Source organism: Chenopodium quinoa, unplaced genomic scaffold (genome assembly GCF_001683475.1).
Source record: "Chenopodium quinoa cultivar QQ74 unplaced genomic scaffold, ASM168347v1, whole genome shotgun sequence".
NCBI lineage: Eukaryota > Viridiplantae > Streptophyta > Magnoliopsida > Caryophyllales > Amaranthaceae > Chenopodium > Chenopodium quinoa.
This window is the reverse complement of record NW_018742966.1, coordinates 467,643-486,369: the sequence shown is the minus strand read 5'-3', so window position 1 is coordinate 486,369 and position 18,727 is coordinate 467,643. Positions and strand designations below refer to the sequence as shown.

The window sequence follows — 18,727 nt, the reverse complement described above, 5'->3', positions numbered from 1 at the left end:
GAGTAGTAAAAAGCCATAAAGGTTTTTTTTTTTTTTTTTTTTTTTTTTAACTGTAGATCAAAGTGTTTAAGATTACATATTGAAAAATCTTAGTACAGCAATAATTCTCACAGCACAGTTCAGTACCAAAAGGTTTAACTTGATAAACTTTAGAAAGCAGCTCGACTTTTTGAGACAATCTAAATTACAGAAATAAAAAAGAATGGCTGAATATTCACCAAAAAGAGTATTCGTAATAAATTGAGTTATCATTTCCACTGAAGCTCAAAATGTAGGATTCTCCTACTAAAACGGAACAGTATGGCTCACAAATACTTGCTAGTTATTACAGGAGCCTTATTGTATGATTGATCTATCATTATTGTAATTGCGAGACATTCTCAAACAAACAGCCAGACTAAACTCTACACACATGATCACTCTACTTGAAAGGGCAGCGCTACATGTACTAGGATGCAGGTAACAATAATGATGTTTCAAGCGGTTTTTTCTAACCACTCTCAAATGAGGGCAGACTTTAAAGTCTTGGTAAACTTCTCGAGTTCTTTCAACCCTTCTTCAGGTGAACTGGCTTCGCCCAACAGCCTCACGATGGCACTTCCAACAATCACACCATCAGCCCCCCATCCAGCCACCTACGGCTCCCCAAAAAAAAAAATCAGACCATCATTAACAACAAGCAGTCCAAGATCATATCAAGCAGGTTATTAGAAAAATTCACCTGTTTTACGTGCTCAGGTTTCGAGATACCAAAGCCGACAGCCACAGGCTTACTAGTAGCCTAAGTACAAAGAGGGAAAGAGTCAGATAAACAAATATTTTGCAAATTTTATTACATGGAGGTAGTGATTTTGTCATATTTTGATTTAAAACATGTACTCTGTAGTAGATAATCAGATACAATAATATTCAGAAATGGACCTACAGTGTGCCAGATTAAAAATATCAAATAAAAACAAATTATGATGCAGTTGCATGAGCAACAAATTGCATATTTCACAAATGAACACACCTCTTTTATATCACCAAGTAGCTCTTCAACTCGTGCACCAACATCTGCTCGAGCTCCAGTAACTCCAACTTGGCTGACCTGCTCATGAAGAGCTTATTCAGCACAAAACAGCAAGATTTGTCTAGAAGACATAAGCAAGCACCACGTCCCGCATCAACAGTTAAATTCCAATCACAAATGATGTATTACATATAATCAAGAAGAGATCTTACAAGATAGACAAAGCCTTCTGAAGCATCAACAATTGCCTTCATTCTATCTTTAGGGGTGGTTGGTGTAGTCAACAAGACCTAAACCATGAATACAAGAAGTCAGAACAGGTCAGAAGGTAAACATTGTTGATGAACACTTCAATCATATTTCTCCTTACCCATCAAACAAGGCGGAGGAAAAAAACAGACAAACTCAAAAAAAAAAAAAAAAAAAAAAGAATTTATTGTAACTTGCCTCTTATCATTATCATGATTGTCCCATCAAATGTATTGCAATATTCAGCAACAAATATCACAATACTCTTACCTATTTTTGTTTAATTTTCTTTAATTATCATTACTACACATCAATTATTCTTGACCTGATTTTATTCCTAACAATCTTATTCATTTAAAAGCATAGCAAAAAGTTAGTGGCTTTCCTTAGTTTGCTTAAACAAGGTGATTATCTGTCTACTGGCTCGCTACCAATAGCCTTTTCAAACACAATACCAAAAACAATTTTATGTATATACATAATCTATTGAGAGCACTAGATTACACCTGGCCATCCGGGTTATAATGAATCATGTTTTAATTATCATGTAGTTCTCCTGTAGAGTTATAAGAAGCTTTCATCATAAATATTATGAGGAAGTATACTTTTTTGGTTTTGGCCAGCTTTCTAGATACAGCATAACCTCGCAATTTTGTTCCTGCTAATACTTACGTTACTAGCAACTGTATAAAAAAAAAAAACAATTTCCAAAATATGGAGTGGTCAAATGAAGAAGCCTACCAATTCGATTCCATGCTTCAGAGCTTCCCTTCTTAGGATTTCTGTCTCCTCCAAGGGAACATCTGGTACCACCAACCCTATAAGGATAGATATTGGACATGAACATAATGTTATCGTACACCAAGAAAACAAGCTCAGTGGCTCAAATTTTTATTAACAAGATGGATGAATATCAAATGAGATTGGCAGCAACAAATTAACCTCATAGAGAATAAATTTACACTTATTTCCTGTGCAACTAACAATCAGCATCTAATGTATTTTCTCCTTTACTGTTAATAGTTTGTTGATTCTATCTATGGAGTACAACCTTTCCTCTTAAGTAATTTTCCTCTAAACAAAAGTAAGTCTATCTGTGGCCTTCATCTACAACAAATAGAATTTGGCAACACTGGTTGTAGTTGAAATTGTCAACTCGCTTCAGTAGTTCAGAATTCTTTAAAGAAATGACAGTAGCTCTAAAACATGGAAGTTATGACATCAAAATTAAAACCATACCATGGACACCAACATCTTTGATAGTAGACATAAACTTCTCAACACCACGTTTCAGTATGGGATTGTAATATGTAAATAATGCAATTGGACAAGAAAGTTGTGGTATGACCTGGTTAGGGAGAGCAGAAGATTAGAAATAATAGAATTACCAATGTGAAACACTGTTCAGATTAAAAATAAAATTAAAAAAAATGAGACAGCGGGATCTTACATTCCGCAGCATGGAGAGAATGTTATCATAATTGGTTCCCTTCAACAAGGCACGCGTAGCAGCAGCCTACAATGACATACCTACATTCAAATTCTGAAATGATTGGCAACAGAATTCACAATAACAAAATTCTAAATTACCTGAATAACAGGACCATCTGCCAAAGGATCAGAGTATGGTACACCCAGTTCTATAATATCTGAACCACAAGAGTCGAGCACTTTCAGAGCTTCTGCTGTGGTTGACAAATCAGGATCACCAGCTGTGATGTAAGGGATTAATGCCACCTATGTAATACATACATATTTAACAAGAGTTAGGACTTAACAGACTTAGAAAGGGAAATAATCCTTAGTACTGTTACTCAATCATTTGATTCATATCCCCTCCATTTCCGTCAACATACAACAAGATTGCAATCACAGAAGCTAATCCTCAAGAGAGATGCTTCAAGCAAACAATAGTATGCAACAAAGATCAGCATAACAGCAATATATATCATCCAAAAGCACAAAAGAGAGGATGAAATCCTAATGTTTAATGCAGCAGAGGACAACACAAAGAAACGTACCCACATAACTTACTTAGAAGCCACAATAACTGAACAAGATAGTACTGATTACTGAACACATGTGTAAATAAATGGCATGATTTTCAAATATTACAAATTGCCCATCAGGGTTGTGATGAACACAAAAGATGTAATTCATCATTTCCAACAACCATTTCTACTCAAAAAACTAATCAATCAAACCCCAATAATAGAGGTAAGTATGACGCATAGAGCAATCACATTGAAAACTCATCTATCCGTTCATTTCACCAGGAAAATTACGAAGACATGAACACAAACCTTTGACACAAATGTTTGCAAATAAATATTCAGCATTGACAAAACGCAAACACACTACACAACTATCCAAGTAAAATATATTCAATTACACAGACACTCACAGTCTCACAATCAGATACGACAATCAACAAGAGTACAGGACCTATAATAGTTTCCTCCAATTTGACAACATCAGACCATATGAATAACAGCAAACATCATGACATCAAAGGAAAATTATAAGTTTTATAATCCCATCAAAATCCCTTTAAAACTAAGACATTTGGAAGAAGAGGGCCATATATATTTTCCAATTTCTCCTCTTCTATGCCTCCCTAAATATTACTCACATGCATTGTAAAGTGTAAATCACATACATTTTATAAATTCATATAATCACCCAAAGCAATCGAATAATTAATAATTAACAAGAAACAAAACCTTTCCGATTCATAAAAATCAAAAAAAAAAAATAGAAAAAAAAAAAAAAAAAGGTTAAGACTTTTTTCAAAAATCTAGTTGAAATTTGTGGCAAATTTCTTGAATTTAAAGTACCCAAATGCAGAATTAGTCAAATAACAACAACCCCAATTGTTGAAACCATTCGTTCAACGAGATTAATACCCAGATTCATAAAACGATGATAAAATCGAAGGAGAGAAAGAAGATTACTTTGTTTTGCTGCTTCAATCGATTGAAAGTCTCAGAAAGTCCGACAACTGGTTGAGCGGAGGTAGCTAGGGAAGCCATTGTCACGAAAGTTTTCTTTGCCGACACGTTTCGGAATCTGAGTGAGGATGAAGGAGAAGGGAAGGGTTGCGTTTCGAAACGTTTGTGTTGCAGAAAACAAGTAGCTTTGAAAGCTATAGCCATTTGAATGAGTTCTTATCTAAGGGAAACGCTCACTCTCTCTCACTTCTGGTTTGCTGCTTTGAACAAGGGCTTATATATTCAGTTTTAATGTTATGGAACAAAATATAATTACTCCAATTAATCAAGGGGCTGTTTGGTTGAACTTTCCATGGTTTTATTTGCTTCGGTTGGTCTATTTAAGGATCCGTTGTGATTTACTGAACTGAATAGAGTGGAGTTGAAATGAACTAAAATGAATTGTTAATTAGAGAAGGAAATTAGAAATCGAACTAATTGGAGCTGAATTGAAGTGAAATTAAGCTGAAGAGAACATACGCTAAGTATGAAATCTCATATTTATGGGATTCTAACTCCACCCAAATCCCTTAGAATCTCATACTCCCCACCCCCCCTCTCCCAAGATTCATAATTCTTACTATTATTCAAGTATGAGAATCCATTTCATGTATCAACCAAACAACTTTAGATTGGTATGAGATATAGAATTTATACCAATCCATTCCAACTTAGTGAACCAAACGACCTCTTAGTATTCCCTCCGTTTCAAGTTATGTGCAACAAGGTGTGCTTTCTCTGTTTCAAGTATTGTTGTTGCATGTTTCCTAATACGGATTACAAAAATTATTTCCAATTTAGCCCTATAGGGAAATATTGAAGATAAATTAACATTTATTACACCGATCTGTGTGTGATTTTGACATGAACTTCCAACTTAATTCCATTTTTAAAAGTATATTTAATGCTTATATATTCCCTAACCATTAACAATTTTTGTACTACGTATTAGGAAACGTGCAATAAAATTTGTATAGGGAAACGTGCACACAACCACTTCCATGACCCTTGATTAATTAATTATCCCCTCTTTCTCTCTCGTTTTGTTTATCAACCATTAATAATTTTTGTATTGGGAAAATAATTTAATTTCAGTTAAATAATATAAATAAACAAAAATAAATAAGGTAAACGCTACTCGTAAAAATTAAGAACGCTAATTTTCAGGTTTTCCATCGAGTCCGAGTAGCAAGCAAGCGAGCCAACACATGACTATCCAAACACCCAAGACTAAGCCTTTTTCTGTTCGCCTTAATTTTAGTTCAGTTTAATTCCTAATTTCTTTCTCTCATGAACAATTCATTTCAGTTCTATTTAGTTAAGTTAGTTCAGCCCTAATCATTTCAGTTCAGTAAATCGGAACAGGGTTAAAGGGAGTGGGCGTAGCCTCTCGTCCTATCTCTTCTTCTGTTTAGAAAATCCTGAGCACCACTGTGCAAGCCTCCAAACCCACCACGGTGCAGCCTCAAATATGCTAGATTAGTCTATTCTCTCTCGGCTCCTCACATCAACAACTCTGCTGCATGTAACGCCAGTAATCAATCATGCTGGGATTATCATATGGTGAAATTTTCGTTATTCTTGGAGCAACTGCTGCTCTTATCGGTTTGTATCCCCTGATTTTTATGCATTTTTGAGATTTTCAATCAATTTTATTGTGAAAGTTTTGATTTTGCGCAATTTTATTCGATTTTACAATCAACAGGGCCTAAGGATCTTCCACTCATTGCAAGAACTGCCGGTCGATTAGCTGGCCGAGCTATTGGTTATGTTCAATTAGCTCGTGGTCAATTCGAAAATGTCATGCAACAAACTCAATTTCGTCAGGTCTCTTTCAATTTATATACATTATATTATTGTTAATATGATTCATGGATTCTTATTGTTGTAGAAATGTTGAAGGTTTTGAAACTTATTTTCTGGGATTGAGTTGATTTTCTCTGTATTGGGGAATTCTTGTTGTAAATTGGGTAAATATTGATGTTTTTTGTATTGGGTAATCTTTTCTAGGTCAATTTGAATCAGAAGTGAGATTTTTCTGGTATTTTAGGGTCTTGAACATGGGTTTTCGATTTTTGGCCCCAAAACTTGAATCAACATTCTAAAATCAACCCAAAAAAGATTTGTGATCTCGAAATTGACCCACAACCTACCAAATCTGTATTTGATATTACCTGACTGGATATGCTTAAACTGGTTGATCCTGTATTAAGGGTTTGAATTCATTTTTCTTGTAATTTGATGATTTACCTATAATGAGTTAACTTATTAATTTGCTTATCTTTTAGCGTGTGATGTAAAAAGCGTTGATTGAATGGAAACTTGCTTATTCTGAGCTTTATATGCTGCTTGATGTGTGTGTTTGAGGTAGTTAAGGTTGCATTTTGCTAATAATGCTGGTCTCTTGTAGTTTGGTCTATTAATGCTCCGGTGTTTGTATAAATAGTTGTTCAGATGTTCTCTTGGGAGTCAATGGTATTATGGCTGACACCTATTAACTTCAAGTGCTCTAATCTATTTTGCTCAACTTGTTTTCCAGGTAAATAAAGAACTGCAAGATACAATGGCACAGCTAGAAGCTATTCGCTATGAAATTCGCAGCATTTCTGTCATGAACCCTGGTCCATTGACACGAAGACTGATGGATAATCCTGACCAAGATAATACGAACTCAGGTATTAATTGATATTATGGCTATTATGAATGGTGTCCCATTGTTTGTACCACGAATACAATGTAAACTGCTGTATTGTTTTATAGGGGCTACTGCCAATACTGGGCCTCAAAATATCAGTGAAGAGAGCACTGCTCCTAGGCAACACCTGGTCCAACCTCAACAAATCCAACAACAGCTGCACAGCTTTAAGACAGAGACTAGTGTGTTTAAGGTTTCATAGCTGAGCAAGTTACTTTTTGCAACAACATTATGCATTTATGCATGTAGGATGGAAAACTTATTGAGATTTTGTTCTCCAGGAACATGGCTCAGTGGCTTCTGGAACATCTAATTTGTATAGTCAGGCAACAGCTTATGCTAAGTTGGCAGAAACCCCTGCAGTAAAATCTGGGACAATAGAAGGTAGTGTCAGTATGGACACAGTTGATGACAGACCTGGCCTTCTGTCAGTCCTTCCTGTATCTGCTGAAAGTGCAGGTTTACTGCCAAATCGTCAAGGTATGATTTGATGTCATCAACTTATTTTCGTAAATCTTTGCTAAAACTGCTGAGTGATTTACTGGAATCAACGGAGACTGATTTTTGTGTCATGGATTAGGTGAAGTAACAGGTTCTGATATTGTTCTAGAAGCAGTATTAGAGGCAGAAGTTGCTCGCAATGCCAAAGAATTTTTCTCCCAGCCACAGAATGAGATCAAATTTGAATAAGTTAGTAAGTTCCCTTCCACCCTTGTCTATGCTTGGAGTCTAGTTATGTTAGATTTCTAGCAAACATGTTGTCATACATTACTAGTTGCTAATTCCACACATTTTACCTTGGTAGCAATATTCAGTTCTGAAAATTTGAACAAAAGTTTCCAATACTACATATTCTGTTGACTGTTTTCTGCAATTGTGACTGTAGGATTGTGTTTGAACTAGTTGTGAACAAAAGTTTCCAATACTACATATTCTGTTGACTGTTTTCTGCAACTGTGACTGTAGGATTGTGTTTGAACTAGTTGCTTGTAGGATTGTCTTGGAGTAACAAGTGATACACCAACTTAAAGGATTATTTATCTAGTCTACATGACTACGTGGACCTTTGCAGATTAAACATAGTTTAAAACTTTTGAATGACTAGTATTGTGATTAGAGCTGTCAAAAGTTGACCCAACCCGAAATACCGACTCAAACCCGATTATTAACCGACCCATTGGAACCCGAAAAAATGGAGACCGAAACCCGACCTTACACCAACCCTAGACCTGAGTTGACCAGAGTATGTGAGACCCGAACCCGAACATGAAGGAGATGACCCGACCCGAATGTAACCCGTAAATTATTGATCTGAACCGAACTTGATTTGAACCGAAATTGACCCAAACCCCTTTTAACCCGTCAAAACCCGAATTTCACCCGACTTGTTACTAACCTGACCTGCCGACCCGTTCATAACCCGACCCGAAATCAACCTGACTTGTTATTGACATGACCCAAATTCAACCCGACTTGTTATTTACCCGACTGAATTTTACCAGACCTATTACTAACCCGACCAAAAATTCAACCCAATCTGTTACTAACCCGACTCGAAATCAACACGACTTGTTATTGACCGGATCTAAATTCAACATAAATTGTTCTTGACCCGATTTCAAATCATCTTAAATGCAATTTAGACCACCATATTATTGTTGATCAAAGCATTTTGTCTAGGGAGACCATGTCGGTACATACCAGCAAAAGAAAGGAGCATCATCCTTAAATTTAAGAGTTAAATATAGTATATATTTGTTGTATGGTCAAAGGAGATAATTATCTTTTTAAATTATAGACTATAGTTCCCTAGTATATTGCCATATATATTATAGACAAAGGAAATAATTAGCTTGATAAAATGATAATTATCTATTTATAGTTAGTTGAACCCGAATATGACCTCACTTGGAAATGACCCAACCTGATTGTAACCCGCAAATTATTGACTTGAACATAATCCGACTTGAATCCGAGAATGACCTGACTTGAAAATGACCCAACTTGATTATAACCCGCAAATTATTGACTTGAACTGAACCCCACTTGAACCCGAGAATGACCCGACTTAAAAATGAACCGACCCGATTATAACCAGCAAATTATTGACTTGAACCAAACCCAACTCAAACCCGAGAATGACCCGACCTGATTATAACCCGTAAATTATTGACTTGAACCAAACCCGGCTCAAACCCGAGAATGACCCGACCTGATATTAACCCTTAAATTATTGACTTGAACCGAACCCGACTCGAACCCTAGAATTACCCTAATCCGTTTTAACCCGTTTTAACCCGAATCAAACCTGACCTATTGCTCACCCGACCCGAATGTAATCCGACCTGTTATTAACCCTACCCAAACCTGATACGAAGTATGACTTGACGTGGCCCAACTAAAGCATGACCCAACCTAAACCCTACTCGCATAGGTTATGAAATTAATCCGAATTGACCCGACCCGCATAGGTTATAGAATTAATATGAATTGACCCGACCCGAGTTGACCTGACCTACTCTTACCGACCCAAAACCGACCCGTCTACCCGAAGTGATAGTTCCATGCGAAACCTCCAAAATTTCTCAAAATGCGTAGATATTAGTCTTGAATTTCGGAATTTTTTAACTTTTTTTCACCCGGAAATATAAATTGCCGAAATGTTTAACATGATCCCTAATACCCTCCGGGAGTCCAATTGGGTGGGTGGAGCCATCCAATTTGCCTTTAAACGGCCAATTTACCGGTTTACAACTTGCGCTGATTTCATTAACTTAAATCTACCACAAACATTTATGACAACATATAATGATCATATATGGTTCAAAACGGCATTATATGACCCCGATATGTATCCCCTATAATCTATAGGCTTTTCGACACCGGGCCTCGAATCCTCCAAAATTTCTCAAAAAGCGTGGATATTAGTCTTCAATTTTAGAATTTTTTACTTTATTTCGCCTGAAAATAAAAATTGCCGAAATGTTTACTATGGTCCCTAATATTCTCCGGGAATCCAATTGGTGGGTTGAACTATCTAATTTGCCTTTAAACAACCAATTTACCGGTTTATAATTTGCACGAGTTCATTAAATCAAGCCTACCATGAGCGTTTATGACAACATATAATGATCATAAATGGTTCCAAACGACATTATATGACCATGAGATGTATCCCCTAAAATTTAGAGGCTTTTCGACACTGGGCCTCGAAACTTGCAAAATTTCTCAAAAACGTGGATCTTAGCTTTCGATTTTGGAATTTTTTGACTTTTTTTCGCCCGAAAATAAAAATTGCCGACATGTTTACCATGGTCGCTTATACCCTCTGGGAGTCCAATTGGGTGGGTGGAACCATCCAATTTGCCTTTAAACGACAAATTTACCGAATTACAACTTGTACCGATTTAATTAATTCAAGCCTACCACGAACATTTATGACAACACATATTGATCATGTATGGTTCCATACGACATTATATGACCCCGAGATGTATCCCCTAAAATCACAAGCCTTTTGAACACCAGGTCTCAAAATTTCAAAAATTTGTCAAAAAGCGTGGATATTAGCCTTTAATTTTGGAATTTTTTAACTTTTATTCGCCCGGAAATATAAATTACCGAAATGTGGTCCCTAATACCCTCCGGGAGTCTAATTAAGTAGGTAGAACCAACCAATTTGCCTTTAAACGGCCAATTTACCGATTTACAACTTGCACCGATTTCATTAATTAAAGCCTACCACGAACATTTATGACAACATATAATGATAATATATGGTTCCAAACAGCATTATATGACCCTGAGGTTTATCCCCTAAAATCTCGAGTCTTTTCGTCAAGGCGCTACGAAACCTCCAAAATTTCTCAAAATGCATGGATATTAGACTTCAATTTTGGATTTTTTTGACTTTTTTTCGCACGAAATAAAAATTGACAAAATGTTTACCATAGTCCTTAATACCCTCCAAGAGTCCAATTAGGGGGGTGGAACCATCCAATTTGTCTCTAAACGACCAATTTACCAGTTTCCAACTTACGTCAATTTCATTAACTCAAGTCTACCACGAACATTTATGACAACAAATAATGATCATATATTGTTCCAAACGGCATTATATGACCCCGAGATATATCTTCTAGAATTTCAAGACTTTTCGACATCGGGCCCCGAAACCTCAAAAATTTCTCAAAAAGTGTGGATATTAGCCTTCAATTTTGGAATTTTTTTGACTTTTTTATGTCCGAAAATTAAAATTGCCGAATTGTTTACCATGGTCCCTAATACCCTCTGGGAGTCAAATTGGGTGGATGGAACCATCCAATTTGCCTTTAAACGGCCAATTTACAGAAATACAACTTGCACCGATTTCATTAACTCAAACCTACCACAAACATTTATGACAACATATATTGAGTATATATGATTCCAAACGGCATTATATGACTCCGAGATGTATCCCTTAAATTTTCGAGGCTTTTTAATTTCGGGCCTTGAAATCTCCAAAATTTCTCAAAAAACGTGGATATTAGCCTTCAATTTTGGAATTTTTCGACTTTTTTTCGCCCGGAAATAAAATTGTCAAAATGTTACCATGGTCACTAATACCCTCCGGGAGTCCAATTGGGTGGGTAGAACCATCCAATTTTCCTTTAAACGGCCAATTTACCGATTTATAACTTGCACCGATTTCATTAACTCAAGCCTAACACGAACATTTATGAAAACATATAATGATCATATATGGTTCCAAACGTCATTATATGACCCCGAGATGTATTCCCTAAAATCTCAAGGCCTTTCAACACCGTGATCCGAAACCTCCAAAATTTCTTAAAAAGTGTGGATATAAGCCTTCAATTTTTGAATTTTTTGTCTTTTTTTTTCGCCCGCAAATAAAAATTGCCGAAATTTTACCATGATTCCGAATACCCTCCGGGAGTCCAATTGGGTGGGTTGAACTATCTAATTTGCCTTTAAACGACCAATTTACCGGTTTACAATTTGCACGATTTCATTAAATCAAGCCTACCACAAACATTTATGACAATATATAATGATCATAAATGGTTCCAAAAGGCATTATATGACCACGAGATGTATCTCCTTAAATCAAAGGCTTTCCAACACCGGACCTCGAAACCTGCAAAATTTCTCAAAAACGTGGATCTTAGCCTTCAATTTTTGAATTTTTTTGACTTTTTTCGCCCGAAAACAAAAATTGTCGAAATGTTTACCATGGTCCCTATTACCCTCCTGTAGTCTAATTGGGTGGGTGGAACCATCCAATTTTCCTTTAAACGGCTAATTTACTGGTTTACAACTTGTACTGATTTCATTAACTCAAGTTTACCACGAACATCTATGACAACAAATAATAATCATATATGGTTCCAAACAACATTATATGATCATAAGAAGCATTCCCTAGAATCTCAAGGCTTTTCGATACCGGGCCCTGAAATTTCCAAAATTTCTCAAAAAGCGTGGATATTAGCCTTTATTTTTGGAATTTTAAGACTTTTTTCACCCAGATATAATAATTATTGAAATGTTTACCATGATTCCTAATATCCTTCAGGAGTCCAATTGGATGGGTGGAACCATCCAATTTGCCTTTAAACGGGCTATTTACCGGTTTATACCTTGCACCAATTTCTCAAAATTTCTCAAAAATCTCAAACCTTCAATTTTGGAATGTTTTTACTTTTTTCTGCCCGGATTTAAAAATTGCCAAAATTTTTACCATGGTCCCTAATACCCTCCGGGAGTCCAATTGGGTGGGATTAACTATCCAATTTGCCTTTAAACGGCCACTTTATTGGTTTACAACTTGCACCGATTTCATTAAATCAAGCCTACCACGAACATTTATGACAACATATAATGATCATAAATGGCTCCAAACGGCATTATATGACCCCGAGATGTATCCCCTAGAATTTCAAGAATTTTTTACACCGGGCCCCCGAATCCTCCAAAATTTCTCAAAAATCTTGGATATTAGCCTTCAATTTTGTAATTTTTGACTTTTTTTTGCCCGTAAATAAAAATTGCTGAAATATTTACCATGATCTCTAATACTATCCGGGAGTCCCATTGGGTGGGTGGAACCATCCAATTTGACTTTAAACTACCAATATACAACTTGCAACGATTTCATTAACTCAAGCCTACCACCAACAAATAATGATCATATATGGTTCCAAACAGCATTAAATGACCCCAAAATGTATCCACTAGAATTTCAAGACTTTTCGACACCGGGCTCCGAAACCATCAAAATTTCTCAAAAAGCGTGGATATAATCTTCAATTTTGTAGTTTTTTTTACTTTTTTCCGCCCGGATGTAAAAAATTGCCGAAATGTTTACCATAGTTCCTAATATTCTCTAGAAGTCCGATTGGGTTGGTGGAACCATCCAATTTGCCTTTAAACGACCAATTTACCGGTTTACAACTTGCACGGATTTCATTAACTCAAGCATACTACGAACATTTATATTTATGACAACATATAATGATCATATATGGTTCCAAACGACATTATATGACTCTGAGATGTATCCCCTAAAATATTAAGACTTTTCTACATTGGTCCCCGAAACCTCCAAATATTTTCAAAAAACGTGGAAACTAGCCTTTAATTTTGGAATTTTTTGACTTTTTCGCCCGGAAATAAAAATTTCCGAATTGTTTACCATTGTCCCTAATACATTCCAGGAGTCCAATTGGGTGTGTGGAACCATCAATTTGCTGTTAAACGGCCAATTTACCAGTTTACAACTTGGACCGATTTCATTAATTCAAGCCTACCACGAACATTTATGACAACAAATAATGGTCATATATGGTTCATAATGGCATTATATGACCCCAAGATGTATCCCATAGAATTTCAAGACTTTTCGACCCGAAACCTCCAAAATTTCTCAAAAAGCGTGGATATTAGCCTTTAATTTTGGAATTTTTTGACTTTTATTTGCCCGGAAATAAAATTGCCGAAATGTTTACCATGGTCCTTAATACCCGACGAGAGTCCAATTGGGTGTGTGGAACCATCCAATTTGCTGTTATACGTTTACCGGTATACAACTTGCACCGATTTACTAATTTACAACGGCCAATTTAATTAACTTGCACCGGACCCGACTTGAACCGAAATGGACCCTAACCCATTTTAACCTGTCAAAACTCGAATTTAACCCAACCCGTTCCTAACCCGACCTGAATTCAGCCCAACCTGTTCGTAACCCGACCTGAATTTAACCCAACCTGTTATAAACCCGACCCGAAATCAACCCGACTTGTTTTTTACCTGACCCAAATTCAACCCGACTTGTTATTGACCCGACCCGAATTTTACCAAATCTATTACTTACCCGATCCAAAAATTCAACCCGATCTGTTACTAACCCGACTCAAAATTAACACTTCTTGTTATTGACCCGACCTAAATTCAACGCAATTTGTTCTTGACCCAATTTCAAATCACCTTAAATGCAATTTAGACCACCTTATTATTGTTGATCAAAGCATTTTGTCTAGGGAGACCAAGTCGGTCCAGGCTTGCAAAAGAAAGGAGCATCATCCTCAAATTTAAGAGTTAAATATACTATATATTTGTTGTATGGTCAAAGAAGATAATTATCTTCCTAAATTATAGACTATAGTTCCCTAGTATATTATCATATATATTATAGTCAAAGGAAGTAATTAGTTTGATAAAAATGAGAATTATCTATTTATAGTTAGTTGAACCCGAATATGACCTGACTTAGAAATGACCCGACCTGATTGTAACCTGCAAATTATTGACTTAGAACATAACCCGACTTGAATCCGAGAATGATCCGACTTGGAAATGAACTAACCTATTATAACTCGCAAATTATTGACTTGAACCGAACCCGACTTGAACCCGAGAATGACCCGACTTGAAAATGACCCGACCTGATTACAATCCGCAAATTATTGATTTGAACTGAACCAGACTCAAACCCGAGAATGACCCGACCTGATTCTAACCCGCAAATTATTAACTTGAACCGAACCCGACTCAAACCCGAGAAATACCCTAACCCGATTTAACCCGAATTATACTCGGCCTATTGTTCACCCGACCCGAATGTAACCCGATAAGAAGTATGACCCGACTCAAGCATGACCCAACCCAAACCCGACCTGCATAAGTTATGGAATTAATCCGAGTTGACCCGACCCACTCTTACCCGACCCAAACCCGACCCGTTTACCCGAATTGACAACTCTAATTGTGATCTTTGCCTGGTACCTCTAGAAAAGACCGAAAGAGGTCATTGCTAAACAAATTCAGCTTCTCAAATAGTTGCCATTATATAGAATTGAATGAACTGATTTTTCACTGGTGTATACTTGTATCAGAGCCCATTCAAATTTCAATCAGTTGACTATCATCACCAATTTTTCTTCAGACTTGTGCTAATTCTCTTTGAATCTTATAGTTGCTGAAAGAGTGTGGAGAATGACATAGCTTGTAATATTGAGGGGCAAGTTGAATTGGTGCAGAAATTAGGCTTATGTTGGATAGCTGGGATTAAATGTGTTTAAATTCTGGAGGTTTTCATTCCTGGATAAGTTCCCTCTTTCCTTGATTATTTTATGTGGGTTGTACATGGGTTCATTGATTCATAATATTTCATTCATCTTAAAAGGGACGGGGGTAAAGATGGGGAAGACTTGGGTGCTTATTGTTGTTCTATGTAATGTAGCTGATATAGAAGCAGCTATGAATCGATATTTTTTTTTTGGGGTGGGGGGGGGGGGGGGGGGGGGGGGGGGTGGGGGGAGGGGCAATGTAGGCAGTTGTACTATGATTTAGTGGCTTGGATAATAATCCCAGTTACAGGAATTTTCTATCAATAGAGCTAATTAGAGATAGGAGGGGTTATGTAGAGTATTGATGAGTGCTTTTTTAGCATGCAGGTTGCTGATTGGAAGAGAATCAAGCCCATTAAAAGCTTGAATACCGTTCATTTTGCTGCAATTCAAGTTTATTTATCGAAATTCCTGCTCTCCTAACATTCTTGCATTAATTTCATAGCAGAAGCTTAGTGCTGCTTAGCTGGAGAAAGGATTTATCAGAGGGACACCGTTTGCACTCTTGCTGAAGTTTTGAGAAAGAAAACTCTAATGCATAAAACCGTTTGCATATTTACCCTGAAAACATTATATTGATTGAGAAGTTGAGAGCTGATAGGCCATACTTGAACTATCAACATTTAATGTACTAACAAGGTCGTCGGATGATTTCTTACATTTGTAAGTTCTTTTTCAGCTCTTTGGGTTTACATTCAGTTATGCCTCCAAATCTTGGTCAAGAGAGCCATTGGTTGCCAGAGTTGATCCAGAAGTATATTAATTTTGGGGTATATCTATCGCAGGAATTACCTGTGATTCCTGTATGCGCATGCAATTTTTGCTGTGGTAATTTCATCTTACTATATTACTCAAGAAAATTTCAAGGTTGGCTAGAGCCGAAGTTTAAAAGTCTGGTTCGTGCAACGCAACCTTGATTGATGATCCTTCTAGGACTTTCCACATTCAAGGTTGAAATCTTCAGTATATTTTGGCAAGGGGAAAATGACTCGAGTCTTGACTTAGGTGAGAACTGCATATGTTGCTGGCATTTTTCCAATTATTACAAGGTATGGTATCAGTGTTGCTACATAATATATCAAAAGAAAGCAGCAAATCTTGTATGAAACGTCTCACAATAACTTGCAGCGAAGTCAAGGTAACATATTACTCCCGCGTATACATTTACAAGGGTTTGAGCTATTAGCCTATTACATTAGTGTGATGAAACTGTATATTCTCAAATCATTCATGTAATGGATGCTATTGAGCTAAAGAATTTTAGAGTTTATGCATGGAAGTCAATTGTTGCAAAAACACCTTGTTTTACGACATCTAACTGATTCTAACATCAACTTATATATACGAATACTCGTATATACAAGCACTTGGTATATAATACGGAGTACCTCTATATTTGCCATTTTAGATTGAAAAACACATGGAATGAATGATCTATGTCCAAAAAAAAGAGATGGAGCCGTAGAAAATATGAATATAGCGAAATGATGACACTTCTGACAATCATCTGATAGATACTTACCCCGTGACACATTTTTGTCAACTTCTTTTTTACCCATTTGCCGCACGCGTAGTTGCCTTTTTATATACAAGTATTTTATTTTATTACACATTATTATTAGAAATATTATATTTTTTACAAAAAAAAAAAAAAAAAAAAAAAAAAGGAAAAAAAAAGTGAACTTTCTTTAAATAAAACGGCTTGCTCCACTAATACTAGTAGGTAATATTGTACTTATTTTAATAATTATATATTAAATTATTAAGGTGATCAACTCCCACGGGAGATGACTTCTTTGAAAGTTAGGATTTTGGTTATTTTAGGATTTGAAACCTAACTCCCATTTGACAAGTGATTGACATTATGTATTTTTTTAAAGTTGGGGAAGTCATAAAGGCAACGAGCTTGAATTTACTTTGATTATGACATTGGATCTATGGTTCTAATTGAGTTGAGAAAAAGGAGTGTAATCTTCCTCAATCGTTTGATCGAAATCGTGTCTAAGTATGGTGCTAGAGTACGGTTGATTGCCTTCTAATTGAAAGCTACTTTAGATTTTTTCGGGTAGTAAAAGCATGAGATGAATTAATTGTACCTTAAATTTTTTGTGATGCTTTACATTTGGTAAAGTTGATTGGCATTTTTGTTCTCCTTAGGGATACTATGCTCTTAATTCAAATTAAAGGGATTATTTATTGGTCAATCTCTCGTATAGTGACAAGTATTCAACAAGTATTTTGATCATTCACAAAATAGTGCGTTGCACTAGCTTCTCTTACTCAAACTTACATGAGCTATCTCACAATCCTTATTATGTCATCTATATCTATAGCATCCAGTTGCCTTATATCTATAACATCTTCAAACTCGCCTTAACAATATCAATTATCAATCATCCACTCATGTCAATATCTGCACCTCCTCGGTGAATGACAATTTCACTACTATGCTTGTGTTGTGGAATTGTGGCATTTTCAAACTCACTTTGATGATAACAAGCACTTTTTGACTATGGTATTTTGCAATATGTGTTGTTGGTTACTTTAATTATTTCAAATTCAAGTTAAATAGTTTGACTCGACCATTTTGCCAATTGTTTAATCCTAAGGTTGCTATTTGCTTATCATTTCTTTAATGACAAATGATGAATATTGTTAAATAAATAAAAAAAAGTGAATAGAATTCTAGACAACCCTGTAAAATAATAAAACTTTGCAAAATACCTAAAAAAAACTCACATTCTAAATTTCAAACAACCACTCATATGTTGTTTGGATATGTTTGTCTCTTACCTATTATTACAATTCCCTTATAATTTGATTCATTGAACCAAGTACAAGAATTAAAACTCTCTAACATTAGTTTACCCTTTTCACAAAAATAATTCCATAGATACTTAAACGAAGCTCAGATTCATAATTGAAAACTATCAAGTATTAGGTAGTACAAAAAATACTCTATATCTGGTCCGTTTCTACAAATTTATCTTGTTTTAACATGTTTTATTAGACAATCACCGTCTAAATAAGAATAACTTTTAGAGACAAATAAAGTACAACAGTTTTAAGCTTTATCAACGGACTAGATTCATCCTCAAAGGTTTAATTAGTTCATACAACCCTACAAAATATGACATGGCATAAT

General features: G+C 35.8%; 2 protein-coding genes across 9 annotated transcripts; one reads left to right on the top strand and one right to left on the bottom strand.

The window, feature by feature from the left end:
• Positions 1-184: 184 nt before the first annotated feature.
• On the bottom strand, positions 185-4,498 carry LOC110728954 (tryptophan synthase alpha chain-like). Its single transcript, XM_021908629.1, has 9 exons — positions 4,216-4,498; positions 2,852-2,998; positions 2,712-2,777; positions 2,501-2,609; positions 2,003-2,079; positions 1,225-1,302; positions 1,013-1,090; positions 722-781; positions 185-635 (listed from the first exon to the last, which is right to left on the bottom strand). The coding sequence occupies exons 1-9, from the start codon at positions 4,414-4,416 to the stop codon at positions 501-503; spliced, it is 951 nt and encodes a 316-aa protein (XP_021764321.1). The 5' UTR covers positions 4,417-4,498; the 3' UTR covers positions 185-500.
• Positions 4,499-5,650: 1,152 nt separating this feature from the next.
• LOC110728952 (sec-independent protein translocase protein TatB-like) lies at positions 5,651-16,872 on the top strand. Of its 8 annotated transcripts, XR_002512794.1 has the most exons (8): positions 5,651-5,856; positions 5,957-6,078; positions 6,791-6,926; positions 7,012-7,139; positions 7,228-7,426; positions 7,527-7,640; positions 15,910-16,245; positions 16,368-16,872. XR_002512794.1 is itself a non-coding variant. In XM_021908627.1 (7 exons), exons 1-6 carry the CDS (start codon positions 5,796-5,798, stop codon positions 7,634-7,636), a joined length of 756 nt encoding a protein of 251 aa, XP_021764319.1. In that variant the 5' UTR covers positions 5,651-5,795; the 3' UTR covers positions 16,031-16,872. The 8 variants fall into 8 exon arrangements, 7 of the variants coding, with proteins under 7 accessions (XP_021764319.1, XP_021764315.1, XP_021764320.1 ...); XM_021908627.1 differs by having other exon boundaries at positions 7,527-7,636; positions 16,031-16,872; XM_021908623.1 differs by having other exon boundaries at positions 7,527-7,636; positions 15,910-16,872.
• Positions 16,873-18,727: the final 1,855 nt, after the last annotated feature.

Excerpts from the sequence above, each read along its gene's own strand:
- LOC110728954 (XM_021908629.1), bottom strand. The coding sequence starts at position 4,416 with ATGGCTATAGCTTTCAAAGCTACTTGTTTTCTGCAACACAAACGTTTC. Across the intron at positions 2,778-2,851 it reads CAGATGGTCCTGTTATTCAG|GCTGCTGCTACGCGTGCCTT; the intron begins GTAATTTAGAAT and ends ATGTCATTGTAG. Across the intron at positions 1,303-2,002 it reads TGAAGCATGGAATCGAATTG|GTCTTGTTGACTACACCAAC; the intron begins GTAGGCTTCTTC and ends TTCATGGTTTAG.
- LOC110728952 (XM_021908627.1), top strand. The coding sequence starts at position 5,796 with ATGCTGGGATTATCATATGGTGAAATTTTCGTTATTCTTGGAGCAACT. Across the intron at positions 6,927-7,011 it reads CCAAGATAATACGAACTCAG|GGGCTACTGCCAATACTGGG; the intron begins GTATTAATTGAT and ends ATTGTTTTATAG. Across the intron at positions 7,427-7,526 it reads TTTACTGCCAAATCGTCAAG|GTGAAGTAACAGGTTCTGAT; the intron begins GTATGATTTGAT and ends GTCATGGATTAG.